General features: G+C 46.1%; 1 protein-coding gene across 3 annotated transcripts in view; it reads right to left on the bottom strand.

The window, feature by feature from the left end:
• The window catches only part of ERBB4 (erb-b2 receptor tyrosine kinase 4), an 833,408-nt gene extending 817,393 nt beyond the window's left edge, over positions 1-16,015 (bottom strand). For all 3 annotated transcript variants that reach the window (XM_081196711.1, XM_081196710.1, XM_081196712.1), the window contains exon 1: positions 15,782-16,015. In XM_081196711.1, coding sequence (XP_081052837.1) covers positions 15,782-15,869 — 88 coding nt within the window. In that variant the 5' untranslated portion in view covers positions 15,870-16,015. The remainder of the gene's footprint in view (positions 1-15,781) is intronic.
• Between the last annotated feature and the right edge of the window lie 347 nt (positions 16,016-16,362).

The raw sequence follows: 16,362 nt of genomic DNA, 5'->3' as shown, positions 1-16,362 counted from the left end.
GAAATGATAGCACACATGATGAGAAACTCCTCATGCGCTAACGTGCCGTTTGACTAGGGTAAAAGATGCACATATCTCATTAACCAGAAAGTGAGCTGAAGGGATTGACATTCTGCTATGTCTTCATAACAGCCCTGACAGATGTAACTACGGATCTGACTTAATCACACACAGAAATGTGGCAAGTTTCGGCATGCGACACAGAAGAAAATGAGTGGATTCTGAACAAACAAGCATCAGAAGCCGTCTAAATATAATCTGTAAGGGAATAACAAGCAAAAATAAACAGTGTAAATATCACTATTACTAGCATATTGTCATTTTTATCACTTTCACTGCAGTCAGTACAACTAGAAGCACCAGGAGGTGTGTTCAGGTCTTCACCCTCAAGCAATTATACCGTATTGGCCTGAATATAAGCCTCACCTGTCCCCCAAATTCTAACCGTGAAAAGTTAAAGTGTGGCTTATATTCGCAGCCAGGAGCGTGGGGCAAACAGCACCAGGAGTGCGGCAAAGCAGTGCCAGCCCTGTGTGTAGTCCCCCGCCCTCTCCTGCAAGGCCAGGAAGGGAGAGCGCGAGGAAGGGGAAAGGCCGCTGGCAACGCAGCACAGCTCCCACCCCCCACCCCCCGCCGCCCCTCCCAGTATGCACTCTGCTTTCTGGTTTCCCACAGACATCTGGCTGGCCATTGTCAGAACAGGACGCTGGACTAGATCCAGCAGGCTTTTCTTATGCGATTACATTATAATTTTGCAAGGGCAAGACCAGGGCCCTGCTTGCTAGTCCCTCCCCCACCTGTCTATGTTTTGGAATGATGTCTGAAGAAGGGGGGCTGCTGGACACCTGGAGACACGCTGTATGATTTAGAACAGGCATCCCCAACCTTTGGCCCTCCAGATGTTTTGGACTACAATTCCCATTATCCCTGACCACTGGTCCTGTTAGCTATGGATCATAAGAGTTGTAGGCCAAAACACCTGGAGGGCCGCAGGTTGGGGGTGCCTGATTTAGAACCCTGATTGCAGAGTGCTCTAAATCAGAAGGGGGAGTCCTGCACACAGAGCAGACAGAATAAGAATTTCTCTTCCAAATCTCTCTCTCCAACACCACTAAGTGCAACCCTGTTTTCTCCCTCACACAATTGAAATGGTAATTGTAACAGAGCTTCATTAGTAGGCAAAATAATTTCACTTAATTCAATGAGGGTGTGATCTCATAGGTGTGAATTCACTAACTGTCTACTTCTTGTTTAAAAAAATCTTATTTTAATGTACCGTATTTTTCGCTCTATAACACGCACCTGACCATAACACGCACATAGGTTTTAGAGGAGGAAAACAAGAAAAAAAATATTCTAAACGAAACAGTGGATGTATGATTTTTGTGGTTCATGTTGTGGCCACAGACATGTGATCTGACGGTGAGTTTGGGGTAGCCCAATGCAAAAATCCTGAGGATCCATGTGAATCCGTGCTTTGTGACCACGTTTTAAGTGGGGAGGGAAGGAAAAGCACTCAAGGGACAAGGAGCATGCATAAGGTGTGTGGAGAAGGATGCTGCTAATAATGCAGAAGAGGGGTATAAGGGGAGAAGGCTCCTCTCCTCTCCCGCTTTGCTCCTTTAAAACAAGCTTCTCTCCCTCCTCCCCGGCTTAGAGAGCTGAAAAGTTTTGCTGCTATTTAGCGAGCTGAGTGGGGAGGAGAGAGGGACAGAGAGCACGGTTTAAAGCAGCCAACCAAACAGGAGCCGCTTACACCTGTGTAAGCGGCTCCTCTTCCGCTTTGCTGTTTCAAAGCAAGCCACGGAGGAGGGAAGGAAGGGGAACCATGGATTCTCTGCTCATGACTGCAGCAGATTCCCCCCCCCCCCGCCACCCATAGGCATTCGCTCCATAACACGCACAGACATTTCCCCTTACTTTCTAGGAGGGAAAAAGTGAATGTTATGGTGCAAAAAATACGGTAGTTATGCCAGAAACTTGGCAGGACAAGATGTGGCCTGGAAACCTACTGACACAAACTTTAGGTATGAAATGGCTACTCCTGCCAGTCTACTGCTCGCCTAGCGCTCCAGAGCTAAGCAGACACAAGAGGAGGAGGATATTTGCACAGCATTAAATATTCAAAGTGCTTGAAACGCATTATCCAGCTGTAATTCCTGTAACCACCCTATGTATGACAGTCATGATTATCCCCCATATTGCTGTATGAGGTTAAGAAATAGTGACTTGCCTAAGGCCGTCTAGTGAGTTGAGGCAAAAATTGAACCAGCAACTTCCTCATTCATCAGTCTCTTAGACACTACACTATACTGACTGTGGCGATCACACAGGGTCCCCGGACGTTTGACGGTCTATTGATGCCTGTGCCACCACTGTGCTCACTTCCCCGCTGCCACCAACCCGTTACTCTCGGGTACACACTGAGTCCAGACAGTTGTTAACATTAAACAAGTTTATTTTATAAGTGTTATCAAGTTTATGGTTTCTCAGATAATTTTCTTGTCAGTTTCTTAACCTTAGTTTCTTTACCGGCCTATATATTCCTAACACCTTCTGACTGATTATCTCAGCTATTTGACTGACTCCTCTTAACAGATTCTCTCACTCTCTCACATCAGACTAGCCCAACCCACAGACTTATCCTCCCTCTCTCTTCTCTAACCACTCTAACTAACTCCTCCCCTTGGGTTCCTATCAGTTAGTCATTTTACACTTAGTTAACCCTTTCCTTATGAACCCAGAATGATGTCACACATCTAGGAGGGCAAACGCCACACCGACTCTCTCCTACTGGTGGGGAGACGCTCTGTTCCCAGATTGACACGGCATCCAGGGGCAACCACCCATCAAGCTCTGCGCGACCTTGGAAGAGACTAAGCTTTCACAGAAAAGTTGGGTGAAATGGAAGGGTGAAGATTATGAATTCACTGAACTTCCCTACTTAAAACCCTGTACAATATGCCTCGTTATTGTGGGGGGCGGGTTGATCGCTGCAGGGTGCCTACTGAGGATTTTGCCCAGACCCCCCTCCAACCCCCTGATGCATTGTGGTTTTGTGTCAATACCTTCCTAATAGTCTTCTCCTTTGCATCTCAGCCAAACCATAACCTAAAACATGAACAGAACTTCCTTGGAATGCCAGCCTGGTTCAGGGAGAGTTACAGAATTGCCACATTTGAAGACCAATTAAGCAGCAGTCGGTACTGGCCTGAGAAAAGACCCTATCTGTGTGTCAGCATCCAGGCTGTGGAGAACCTTGCCCCATGAGGCTCACCTGGTCCCCCCTCTTTCTGTTTTCTGCTGGCTTTCTATTCCAGCTAGCTTCTGCCTTGCTAGGTCAGATAATGTTCTGATTTGAATATTGTTTTTGACCGTTATGCAGTAGCAGCGAGTATGATGGGCTAGAGTTGTGGAGTTATACTCCCAACTCCCCACAGCCGTGCTACAGCTTAACTGGACAGCACTGGGGCAGGAGGGCAGCAATACTGATAAAAACAAATAAAATTCTTTAACCTGCAAGGAAAGTTTCCTCTTTTTTTCACAATATTGTCCAATTTGCTTTGTCAGTATTCTGAGAAATCCCTATTTTGGCATTAGAAGCAATCCTAGACAATAATGTGAAATTTACTCCCCTCCTCATCGGCTTGCAAATTTCTCACTTCTCCCCCCTCTTGACCCTTGCTAATTTAAATGGAATGGGGAAGCAGTGCTATGGCCTACAGTAGCCCCCAGTGGTGTGTCAGCCCTTCACCCCTTCCATCCCGGATAATTTGCGTGGAGTGTGGTAAGAGTATAACAGGGTCATGCTGGGGATCTCAAAAACCCTGACAAGGCCCTCTAGCTGCCATGGTTGAGGGTCCTGCCACAAGAGATTCATTATCTGCACAATATATCAAAGCACTCCACAATTATTAATGCGGTCTTCAAATCTACAGAGCACAATTTGGATTCAAGGTTGCCAGCACCACTCAAATGCTCACGCCGACTGCAAAATGGTATTCATGAATTATGTTGGCTGAATCCTCCAAAGCCTGTTTAAGTTCACGTGTAAGACAAATACATACTCCACTGAAAAGGCATTGTCCTTCCAAATTTGTAGCCAGTCAAACAGCAAAACGGTGGTGTCTACTTCAAAATTTAATTTGTGTTTATCCAGCTTTAAAAGTATTTACACAGTGGGAGCGATGAAAAAAATCCAAACAAACCATTATGGCCAGCCAAGTCAACAGCTTTCCTTTTATGCAGACTGACAGCAACATCAAGCAGCAACAGGCTTCCACAAATGGCTCTCCTTGCCACGTGCATTTGGGGCACATAGATGGCAGCGGGGGAGAGTTGTCATACACATCAGTCACCAATTCATTTTCTGTGGATCAGGGCCTTCCATGTGTACACGCAGGCACAATATTGACCTCCCTTGACAATAACTAGTTTAATCCCTTCCTCTAAGACATACACAGGTGAAGTACTATGCACCTAAACATGTTCAAAATACTCCAGTACAAACTGTGCAATAACCCAGTTTCCTAGCAAGAATGCCTTTCCTCCAAACACCATTTACAATGAATAGATGAGAAGAAAAGCATCCATTAATTGCTCTCAGGGCTTCTTCTGCAGTTAAGCAGAGTTTAACTCCTATGAATTACCCCTCTGTTCTGAAAACATAGTATGAAAATAGGGTTTTTTCTTTAAAACAATTCATTGTCCAGTGGGTACATGGCAGCACTGGATTTAGGGCAGTGCAGGCAGTTCCCCTGCACAGGGTGCCAAGCTGAGGGGGCACAACATTGAGAAGTTCCATAACTGAGAAGGTCCATTTGGGGGCACCAAATTTTGGCCATGCACAGGGTTCTATATTATGAAAAATGACCAAAGTCTGCCCCTGGTGGAAGGTGTTTCCTGCCAATACCGTAACCCCATTTGCAAGTAGGGGAGACAGGGGAAATGGCACAGCCCTCCCCCACAGGAGAATTACAAAGAGCATGAACTAAGTGCTTTCTTTTTTGCTTGAGAATGAGGGTCCTGACAGGGAAGACACCTCCAGACACCTCCAGACTGTTGCTGTTTTAGGGTGGGATTCTATCACATACCAGCAAATTCCAGTATTGCAATCAGAGTCGATTTGGAGATTTTGTGCAACAATCCTGCACTTCTTGCAATAAGGAAGGTGATGGGGAAATAGATGGTGAAATGTGGGGTGGGTTACATTTGCTTGATGAATGCCGTCCAGTTTCCCTGCAAATGAATCAGGATGGAGGCTCAATAAATACCCAAGTGAGGTATTTTCCCAGCCGCTTGCTAAATCCATCCTCATCACTACTATCCCTTTCCACTCCAAATCTATTTAGCTTAAAATTACAGCCTCTGTGATTCCAGATACAGACTGTAGTTATGTGCGAATAAGCCACATTTAATTCTATGTGATAGAATTCTGAAATCAACCAGACATAAATGGGATTATGTACATTTATGATTGTGATCATAAATGGGATTGTGTACAATCCAGAAGTTCCAGCATATTGGGACTTTAAATTCTCACTAGTTCATACTAATTATTTTTCTGAAGTGTTTACAAATCCATGGTGTTTCCTGTTGTCTCCTATAAACTTACTATGTAATTGTTGCAGTTACAGATAGGTAGCCGTGTTGGTCTGCCATAGTCAAAAATAAAAAAAATTCCTTCCAGTAGCACCTTAAAGACCAACTAAGTTAGTTCTTGGTATGAGCTTTCGTGTGCATGCACACTTCTTCAGATACACTATGTAATTGTTGGTCTTCTTATTGAGAGGTTTATTTTATTCATCCATAGTTCCTGAATTAAGTCCTTCATATCAGAATTGTCTACCTCTTGAACTCTTTCCCCCAGTTTAGTTATGGCACTCTGTGCAAGTAAAGTAATGCAAGTTAATAGCTAGTGCCATATTCTGTTTGCATAAAGCAAATACAAGCAGACTGTGTGAATACTGGTCCCTAGGCAACAACAAACTTTTTACAGGACAATTAACTCTTTCCCAGTACATGGTCAAGTTACAGAATAATCAGTTCTTCACTGCCTGTCTTATGTGGTGCCTTTTGGAAACATAAATAATAAGCAATGTTGATGGGTGTCTACGGAGCTATTCAGGGAGTACCCTGGAAAGTGCATTGCTACTATTATTATTTTATTAAATTTATTACTGATCCTACATCAGAAAGGCCCTGGGGGGAGGGGCATGTTACAGAAAAATAAAATACAGCATTAAAAACATATTTTTAAAAATTATGATCACAATTAGAGTGGGTCCGAAAGATAGACAGAGTCAATGGCCAGGATAAAGAGGCGTGTTTTCAGCATATGACAAACGCCGTACAGTGAAGGGGCCAGGTGCACCTCTGTTGTGAGGGAATTCCACAATTTAGGGACTACCACAGAGAATACTCTGCCCCGGACAGTTTTTCAGACACAGTATTTAGGGCTTTAAACACTAGTGTGAGCACCTTAAATAGTGTGTCCTTTCCCCTCCACCTCTCCCCCACCTCCTGGGCAGCTTGAACAGCGCTACAAGGCTTCTATTCTAGGCTGGTAAAAGCCCTGAACAAGCGCATTCCTCGGGGGTGGCAATACGCCACATCATTTTGTTGCAAGTCCCACTTGTCATTTTGAAAACCAGTCTCTCCTTGTTAGCAAACAGAGCGACATATTTTGTTTTGCCTCATCTGATCTGTTCCCTCAGAGGGTTTTGTGCAACCTGAATCAAACTGAAGGTGGGGGGAAAGTCTGACTCACCAGTTGCTATATTTTCTTTGTAGCTGCACACTGAAGGCTTGAAACCCGAGTTTCAAATGATCTCCTCCCCTTGCCAAGCCAAACTATATATAGCCCAGTGACCACAGCGTAGAATGCAAAAGGCAGTTAGCCCTTAAATCCCACTTGTTTCAATGGGTCTGAAGCGCACTTGGATTGCACCCATCATTTGCTCAATGATCTCCTTGTTATCAGATAAAACATGTGACAACGCAAAAGGCCTGAGCAGCATGCAAGAGCGTTTCTTTCTCTAAAAGGAATCAGTGTCGACTGAGTGAACGATGACCCACAACAGCTTACCTGGTCCATACTCCCTCTTTAGATGAAACAATATTAGTTGGCAAGCTTTACTTTTTTAGATCTTGAAAATATGTACCAGTATTTATGAAACTCAAAGGAAAATGTCTATATGCTGATTCTTGGCAGACCAATACTCTAAATACAGCCATGCCTCTTAAAAAGAGTTCAAAAATAAATGTCAATATTTAATCACAAGTATCATTCAGGATATGACCATATTTGGAATACAGCTCCAAATGCAAGTATTTACAACATTAACACAAAAGCACTTGGATGTCATGTTTAGCTCCAGTCCAAAGAAAGGACATCAACTTGACAGAGAAAAAATTGCCATGATGAAGCTGTGCCATGATGAATCTCTTGCCAAGAGGCCCCACTTGACAGAGAAAAGTCCTCTGAAGGAAACGTAGGCTAACCAACATATCAGATAAAGTAGTCTCCTTGTTATGGAAGGGGAAAGCACATACAAAAAATTAACTGCACTGTTTGACAGAGCAGCTGGATACTTCAAACTCTGCAGAGTTAACTTGGCTTTACTTATTCAACAGCCAGCTCTGTAGTTCTTGGATTTAAAATGGTGAAAGGGCTCGGCTGAAGCTGTAGAGGGAACAACTTTCACAAAAGCTTTCTCCTGCTGTAATAACAGTCAGGGATTACCTTTTTTAAAAGGCAAAGGGAGGCGGTAACTATGTTTGCCCATTCAGAGGGACAGCAGGAAGGACTGTCCTCACTCCAAACTCACTTCATGGTGTTATCCTACTTAATGTGCAGTCTGCGTCCCAAGAAAATATAGTTTCAAAGATAAATATAGAACCAAAGGAGCTGCCAGTGGCGTAGCGTGGGGGGTGCAGGGGGGGCCGGCCGCACCGGGCGCAACATCTGGGGGTTAGGGAAATCCACGGGTTAGGGGGCGCAAATCCACGGGTTAGGGGGCACAAATCCATGGGTTAGGGGGCGCAAATTACTTGCCTTGCCCCGGGTGCTGATAACCCACGCTACGCCACTGGGAGCTGCTGACTGATCTGCCAACAGCTTAACAAAAAAATGGGCAGGAACATTTGAGGAGCCCTCCACAGCATTTTGGTTGATTCCATCAGCTGCCCATCAACAGAGGAAGTATGGACCAAATTCCACAGCCTTCTTCTGGCAGGAGATGTTGCCCCTGAGGGCAGGAGCAGCACAAGGTGACTGTGAAGTGGGGAGCCTTGTGCATCATGGAGACTCCTGACATACCCTGGAACCTTCATTTCCCAGGAATTTCAGAACACCCCCACCCACACAGGAGTAAACAACCTCACTTTTTCTTCTTCTTCTAGAGCCACAAGAGCAGAATATTGCAATTAACTGTTGCTGGTTCTCTCATACAAACTAGCCATTCTTGTAAGGTTTTCTTCAAAATGAAAATTTTCTCTAATCCAGTGGAAAATTCCTGTCCTGGTACTGAGATTACCATTTTACCACTGTAGCTGTGCTTTTAGCAACTGCATGATGTGGAAAAGATAATGGTTATCACCATTTTCTGAAAATCTTCACATCAAACCGCTGTTAAAGCTAAAGGAGAGCAGGCTATGCCACTTTTTCAGGTTAACCAGTCAATCTATTCAGTGTTCCCAATGTTCTTGAAAAGTTAAAATTCAATTAGAATAAATAAAAAACAATATAATTTTCAAGTCTAATTGCTAAGCACTATTGTTCAGAACTGGGGTGGGGAATCCTTGGTCCTCCAGGTGTTATTAGGCTCCAACTCCCATCAACCCCAGCTATCATGCAACATCTGGAGGTCTGCAGATTCCCCTCTTCCAAATGTTTATCTTGTGAAGCCCAATTCCATACAGGGTAAGACACACCTGAGTTTGAGATCAGGCTGTTAATACACAAGGGGCTTCACAGTCTCTCTCTACTCTGATCCCCAGTTCTCATTTTACACATGGCAAACTCTTGCTATTATTTATTTATTATTAAATCTATATGCCACCTTTCATCACAAGATCTAAGGTGGTTCACAGAATAAAATGCAATATAAAAACCCAAGTAAAAAATTAAAACAAAAACAACAAAGCAATAGTCCCCCTTCCCACAGACACATTTAAAAGGCTGTGGGATATTAATCAGCCCAAAGCCTGGTTGAAGAGGAACATTTCCTCCTGGTGCCAAAAATATATATATAACGAAGGCACCAGGCAATCCTCCATGGGAAGAGCATTCCACATACGGGGAACCACTGTAGAAAAGGCCCATTCTCGTCTTGCCACCCTCCAGACCTCTTGTGGAGGAGGCACACAAAGAAGGGCCTCCGATAATGAACACAGAGTCCAGGTCAGTTTATATGGGGAGAGGCCATCCTTGAGGTATTGCAGTCCTGAGCTGCAAGGGGTGAAGAAGAATCTGAACCATGATCCAAATCAAACACTCTGATCACTGAAGTTTTCCTCCTTTAATACAGTCTTTGCATCAGCTGTTCACCTTGGGCAAGTAACGGTTCTCTCCAGGCAAGCAGCTGGCACTGATCTGACTTCTTTGCAGCCCATCAGCACACTTAGGCGGGCTCATAATTCTGGTTCTGCTTATCTCCAAGGCAACACTAGTGGACTTCAGATCAGAGCTTACCGCAGGGGCTGGGGACCTTTTTTTCTGCTAGGGGCCACATGCTGGTGGCAGGCCAGGCCAGAGTTGGTGGTAAGAGGGGTCAAAGCCTGTTATGGGCATGGCTGGAGCCCAAAGCAAGCAGGCACTCATTTTCTCTCACTCTCTCTTTCTTCCTTTGCCTCTTTCTCCCTGCTGGAGAATGGACAAATCACTCTTGCTGGAAGTCTGGACTGATGGCTTGCAAAGGGCTTTTCTTCCTCCTCCCATCATTCCACCCATTTCAGGTTTCTCCCCACCCCACCCCTAATCACCCTCCAGACTTCTCTCACCTGCATGAAATTAGGCAATGTGAGCCCCTGAAGGTGAAGGTTCTCCCCTGCTGGACACACCATCCAACATATGCCGCTGGCCAAATTCCACCAGGATCATCTCCCGTGCAAGGTTCTCTGAAATGCATGGGAGAGGCATGGGTGCCCCTTATTTCCCCCCAAGGTGTACTGTTCTCCAGTTTAGGAGCCACCCGCTCTGAAACACTTCCGCTCAACTCTCACTGAGAACGTGAGGCGGCACCAGCAGTCATACAGAGCAAGGCTGCTTGTGGACTGCAGCTTAATACAGCGACCTCCTCTCAGAGGATGCATCCGTCATGAGATAATAGGTCGACAATGGATCAGCAAATGTTTACAATTAAAACACTTCTGTTTAACTAAAGTGTCTTTCTTCCCTCTGGAGCCAGGAGAAGCTATAAGAGATTGTGCCCAGGGGAGGCATCAACATCCTGTTAAGGACCAATTCGGCCTTGGGAGTCAGTGTTCTAAAGAGCAAGTGACCCTGGATCGATGCCATTTTATTTTCTTTCAGGAATAAATCTGGGCAGCAGAATAGCTTTGTGATTGTCCACTCAGCCAGCCATGTCAGATTGATCAGAGATGGGTAAATAGAGAGCAGCTCAGGCTCCATCCACCATCCAGTTAAGCTGAAGGGTTTAGAATCAAGACAATCTAGTCAGTCGGACAAACACAGTGAAACCTAAAGGCAGCTAAGTATCAGTGGATTCCAGAGTTTGACTACATCAGATTATGAAGGAAAGGGCTCCATTACTGTAAATTATTTTTTACATATTGTGATTTATTTATTTATGTTTAAAAAAAGGAAAAAATTGTGACATGCAGCTCGATACTATACTGATTTACCTGGAGCTAAATGAACACAGTGGGGCTTATTTCTAAGAAAACATGCTAAGGATTACACGCCTAAAGTCTAGGCGCTCTAGCAAAACTAGACGGCGGGTTAGGATCATTAACTCTAGTAACGGCAAAAAACAAAGACACCTAGAGAAGAAATAACACGGAGGGAAAGACTAGGCAACGACTGAACGAAAAGGAAAGACAGTTGATAAGGGGAAGGAAGGAAGGTTAGCCAGCAAGAAAAGAACAAGAGGCAAAACACAGAGGGAATAAGAAATGATATTTCAACTATGGCTAACAGAGAAGAAAGGCTTGTGCAAAAATAAGTAGAATTATTAATATCCTGCAATTGCCAATGGAAAAAGCCTAACAGAAGGAAATACAAGAGGATCAGTTAACTAAAAATAGACAAAAGACCAAAGTACCGGTAACATTCATGGACAAAAACAACAACAATTCAGTAGAATTGTAAAAAGAGGAAAACAGTACACACCAGAAAGAGTTTTCCTAAAACAATGATTTGAAGAATGAATATTCTGCTTCATTCTCAGTATGCCAGGAAGCTTCATGCTATAAGAACAGAACTGAAAGCCGCAGTATATGTAAATCAAAAGGCTAGCATTTGCCAAACTTTTTCACATCTTTGTCTGTTGAGATTTATCATGGCTCTCACATTTAGCTTGCAACTGTTTACCTAAGCCAGGTTTAAACTCTTTTAGGCCTACTGGGGAAATGCAATAGATTGCAACTAATATAAATATCCCTATTTGGGCAGAATGGACCGAATATAATCAAGGCTATCTGTCATTTCTAGCTCACAGGAACCACATATGTATATAAAAACGGGAATTCTTTTAAAAAGAGGATCAAAGCCAACACAGTCCCCTTACTGCCTTGAAATTAAATAGAGCTTTTACTCTTGACTATATTTTGTCTCTCAGTTCCAATACGATTATCTGGCTTCTGGCTCACATGTAATCAGAACCTCACATTTATCTGGATTTAGTCAACCATGTTTGGAGACACCTTAAAATCGTGAAGGAAAAATAGCTGGCCTGTATGCCTTAGGCAGAGATCCAAATTAAACAATGCAACATAATGTGTGTGGACCAGAATGCCTGATCAAATCTGTCCAGCACACAAAACAATCACTTTACTATGTGTGGGAGGTTATGATGATGGTGTTAATTTTTAAAGAAAGGTGCTGCAGAGAAAGATGAGCGGTGAGATCTGCACTCGTAAACAACATGCAGCGTAATCCCACACATGGCCAGTGTAGCTGGACCAAAAGGATTTATGCCAACATACAGCCAGATCCTAATCGTGTTAAAATATTTCAATGCGCTATAGTTTTCCTTAGGACAATTTACAACCTTAAAAGTTCCATTCAGTCCCAGTTCCATTCAGTCCATAAATATAATTCAAGAAACTAGGTAAGATAATACCTTTTTACTGGACCATCTCCCTTGATGGACAAGATTCTAACACCAATGAGAACCGGCCCCCTAAAAGGGCTTTCCTTTCCTCACTGATTTTTGTCTATCTTATTCTCCAAGAACAGCAGGCTTAAATGTTTTGCTAATGGGTCTAAAAATAATGAAACATCCCAGTATGAAATGAGGCAGCATTCTTGGAACCTCCTCTTTTAAATAAATCTCATAGAGACTGGGGTTGTCCATATATTATTCAAGCAATAAAATTAACCAAACACACAGGGAGAATTTCTTGCAATTTCTTTGGAGAAAAGAACTCAAAACAAAATCTGCTTCCTTATTTTTTATTTATTTTTTTGGTAGCGTACCAAAACAAAAAAATACAACCAGCAGCCTGAATTCCCATGCTGTTCACATAGAGCAGTAAATAAGGTGCATCCCTCCCACTTCCTAAGGAATTAGCATTTCAAAAATACACCACTTTCCCCCCCTGAACTCCAAGCCGTGTCTAATAATGCAAGAAGCAGATTGTCTCCCCTCGTTTCCTTAATTTGTTTCATCTAAAAGCAATTCACTCAACATCTTGTCGCCCTCTGGCAGCTCAGTTTACTTATCCACACTTAATTTCTCATTTGGACCAAAACAAACTCCTCCAAACTGCTACTGGCTGAAGGGAAGGGAAGACAAGGAAAAAGAGCTCCCTGTGTAGATTTACCAGGGGATGATTAGCTGTACCTCTCCATCTCTCCACACACAAACATAGAGAGATTGAGACAGGCGGTTGCTGCAGGGGGGTGGGCCCTGGACATGAAGGAATATTCCACTGGGAAAATATCTTGTAAAAGCTCCACTGAAATGAATGGGAGATGTGTGAGACCCCTCCTGTTGTCAGTGGGGCTTGCTCAGGATGACTTTCCTAGAGATTTGCCTTAGGAGATCCCACAAGCACATGCATTGTCTTTGGCCCTGTCAATGTTTTGTGAGAGCAGGCAAGCTTCTGAGTAACACGGAACTATGCCTAAAGCATCTATTGTTTTCAGATGGCAGTCTCATCCTGCCATATTTATGTCTGCTTTGCTCTGAATGGAGCTGAGTAGTTTGCACTACTTCCATTCAGCACAAAGGAAATTTGATGGCGCCTGAAACTTGTATAAAGTCATTGGTCCAGTAAAACAAAATATGTTCTTATCAGTTCTCTCTTTCTCTCCTACTGTCTCTCTTTCACATGCACACACAGACGTCTATATTGCATCTGTATCTTTGCCTTTCCCTAGCCAAGCAGTAGTGTTGCCATTTGCAAATGCCCACATCTTTGCTCCAGTCTCTTGCCCAAATGTTCCATCATTGAAAACCTGAGCAGCAGAAGGCTTGAAAAAGGAAAAAAAAGCAGCACTTGCTACCAGTTACTCTAAAGCAACATAAAAACACAGGGATGCTCTCTTTAAGAGCATTGCAGAATAAAGTAGGTGTTTGGAGACGGGGGAGGGAGGGAGGGAGAAAGTTGCTGAGAAGAGAAGGAATCCCCCCAAAACAGTGAAACCCCAGAAGCTCAAACTAATAGCAAAAAATTGCTTTGGACCAAAACCATCAAGAGCCACAAAGCCCCTTCAAGAAAAATCCTCGACCCTATGAAACGCCCAGTCGAAAGAAATCTTTCTGCTTTGGGGCGGGGGGAATCAACAGTGCCTTCTGAACCCCCACCCCCAAGAACGAGGGGGATCAAAAGCAAGGGCGGAGCGAAGGAGACTAGATTCCTGCATTCATCTGGACATTTATGGCACGCTTATCTGGAGCCGCGGCTCCTCCAAAGGCGTCAAGAGTCAACAGCAAAACGTGCGTGGCAGCAACACCGTCTACACGCGAGAAAAGTCCATAGAATTCGGCCCAGCAAACAGCCCTGCGAGCGCTAGAGAAGCCAAGGAGGGCTAGCGGACAGTCACAGAACTGTAGAGTTGGAAGGGACACCGAGGGTCATCTAGTCCAACTCCCTGCAACGCAGGAATCTCAACTAAAGCTTCCATAGCAGATGCGCCCCCCCCCCTTCAAAACCTCCAATGAAGGCGAGTCCATCACCTTCCGAAGCTTTGTCTGTTTGTGTCACCCTGGTGCCCAAAGGTCTAGATTTTTGGGAGCAGTAACTTATCCTAATTCGCCTCCTTTCTTGGAAGTAAACGCCAGTGAAATTCTCTGGACTCTTTACTACCAAGAAAACAAGATTCGTTGGGAGAAGCAGCTCCCGGCAGGAGAGATCGAAGTGTGTCCAACTTTGCGCTCAGATCCTGCCCGGCCCTCCCCGGAAAGCAAACCTGTCTGACCCGGACCTCTCCCCACCCACCTGCGAGGGGTCGTGCCTCTGGGTCAGTAAGAGAAGGACCCACAAGCGAAGCTCGCCACCCAGAAAGGAGAAGCTCCTGCGCAGGAGATGGGAGGGAGGGAGGACCTCCTGCTCCAAGAGGCGCCCGGGGCGGCGAGCGGGGATAACCCAGCTGGAAAAGCCCCGGTCTGTATTCAGTACCCGTTCCTCCAGGTGGCAGCTGCAAACAAGGGGGCTTCTTCTTCTCCCTCTCCCGGAGGACCCTTACACCACACAAAGCAGGGCACCTCGGGCAGGATCCACCCAAAGTTAAACCCTCACTCTCAGCTCCAGGGGAACGGAGGGGAGGGGGCTCCTGGAAACCAACGGAGGCGTGGAACGTGCTGGGACCGGGTTGGATCATGCCCCTTCGTTCGGGTGCCAAGAAGCCTCCCGCCTCCCGGCTCTCCTCTCCAAGCCAACCGAGAGCCCGCCTGCCCGGACAACTCAGCGCCGTCCAGAAACCAGAAACGACCCCGTTCACCTCCGCAGCCCTGTCCGAGGGCAACCAGAACCGGTGGGCTGCTGTCCCGCTGGAAGGAAAGCCGGCCCCAGCCCTCCCCGCCACACACACCCTGGGACCGGATCATGAGCCACAAGCGAGAGGCACCTGCCAGCCTCGCGCATTTGCCAGAAGCGCCCTCCGCCGAGGGCTACAGAGGGACTGGAGCCACCTTCTCCCTGGCGCCCGGCTCCAAGAGCTCGCTTGCTCCGGAGCCTCTGCTTGGAGTCCGAACCCGAGCCAAAGAGGCCCTTCTCGAACCAAATCGTTTCAGTGCGTTTTAAAAGAAAACCGGATCCTGCACCCCAAGCGCGCGCGCGCAAATAAAGCGCCCCAGAGGGAAGCAGGTGGCAGCGTCCCCTGGAAAGAAGCAAACCACCCCCTCAACTTGCTTTAGCTGCCGGTACCAAATCTCCCAGTTTGAAATATTATCCGGGGGTGTCCTTCTGGGCGCATGAAAAGCCGCTAAGATTTATTTATAGAGAGGGAGGGAAAGTCTGCCGATCTTCAGAGGACATGTAAAACGGGGAAAGGAAGGAACCTCGGCTGGATCGGCGCGGGGAAATGATCCAAAGCAACCCTAGAAAGAAGCAGAGCGAGAGCCGCGACCCGCGAGGCAGAAGCGGAGCGCACCTGACTGAGCAGCGCCGAGGCGGAAGGTGCCGGCGATCGCGAGGAAGCTGACCCAGCAGAGCACTCTTCGTGCCGCCTCCTTCGTCATCGTCGAGCTTTGGTCGTCTGCTATTTTTTGGCAGGGACAAGGAAGAAGGAGACTCGGAAGGACGCTCTCCGGGGCTCCCCAATTACATGGTCGAGGCGGCGGCCTCGTCTCCCTCCGCTCAGCGCCCGCGATGGCAAGCGCGCAGCGTCCTCTCGGCTCGCCCTCGCCAAGCCGAGGACGAGGGGAGCCCCTCTCAGGTGGCGCGCTCTTCTCTCCCGGCCGCCCCCTTTAAGCGCTGGGCATGGCCTGCTGCTCTGGACCGCAGGACCTTCCCAGAAGCCGTGACCCGCAACTCCCCAAAGTTGTTGCCACAGTTTGCAAAAGGGCAAAACAAGGCGAAAGCCAGAAGACTGCAAACGGCCCAGCGGGGCAAAGCTCCTCTTCCGCCGCTTCCTCGGAGTCCGCTTCTCCGCCGGCTCCTGGTCCACCCTCTGGCCGCCTTTCTTCGGCTCCCTTCCTCGATTCCCTGGGTGCTGAGCGGAGCGCGGAGGCA

Source organism: Podarcis bocagei (genome assembly GCF_964188305.1).
Source record: "Podarcis bocagei genome assembly, chromosome: 1".
NCBI classification, from domain to species: Eukaryota; Metazoa; Chordata; class Lepidosauria; order Squamata; family Lacertidae; genus Podarcis; species Podarcis bocagei.
The sequence above is the reverse complement of the archived record's forward strand: the minus strand, read 5'-3'. Positions and strand labels throughout refer to the sequence as shown.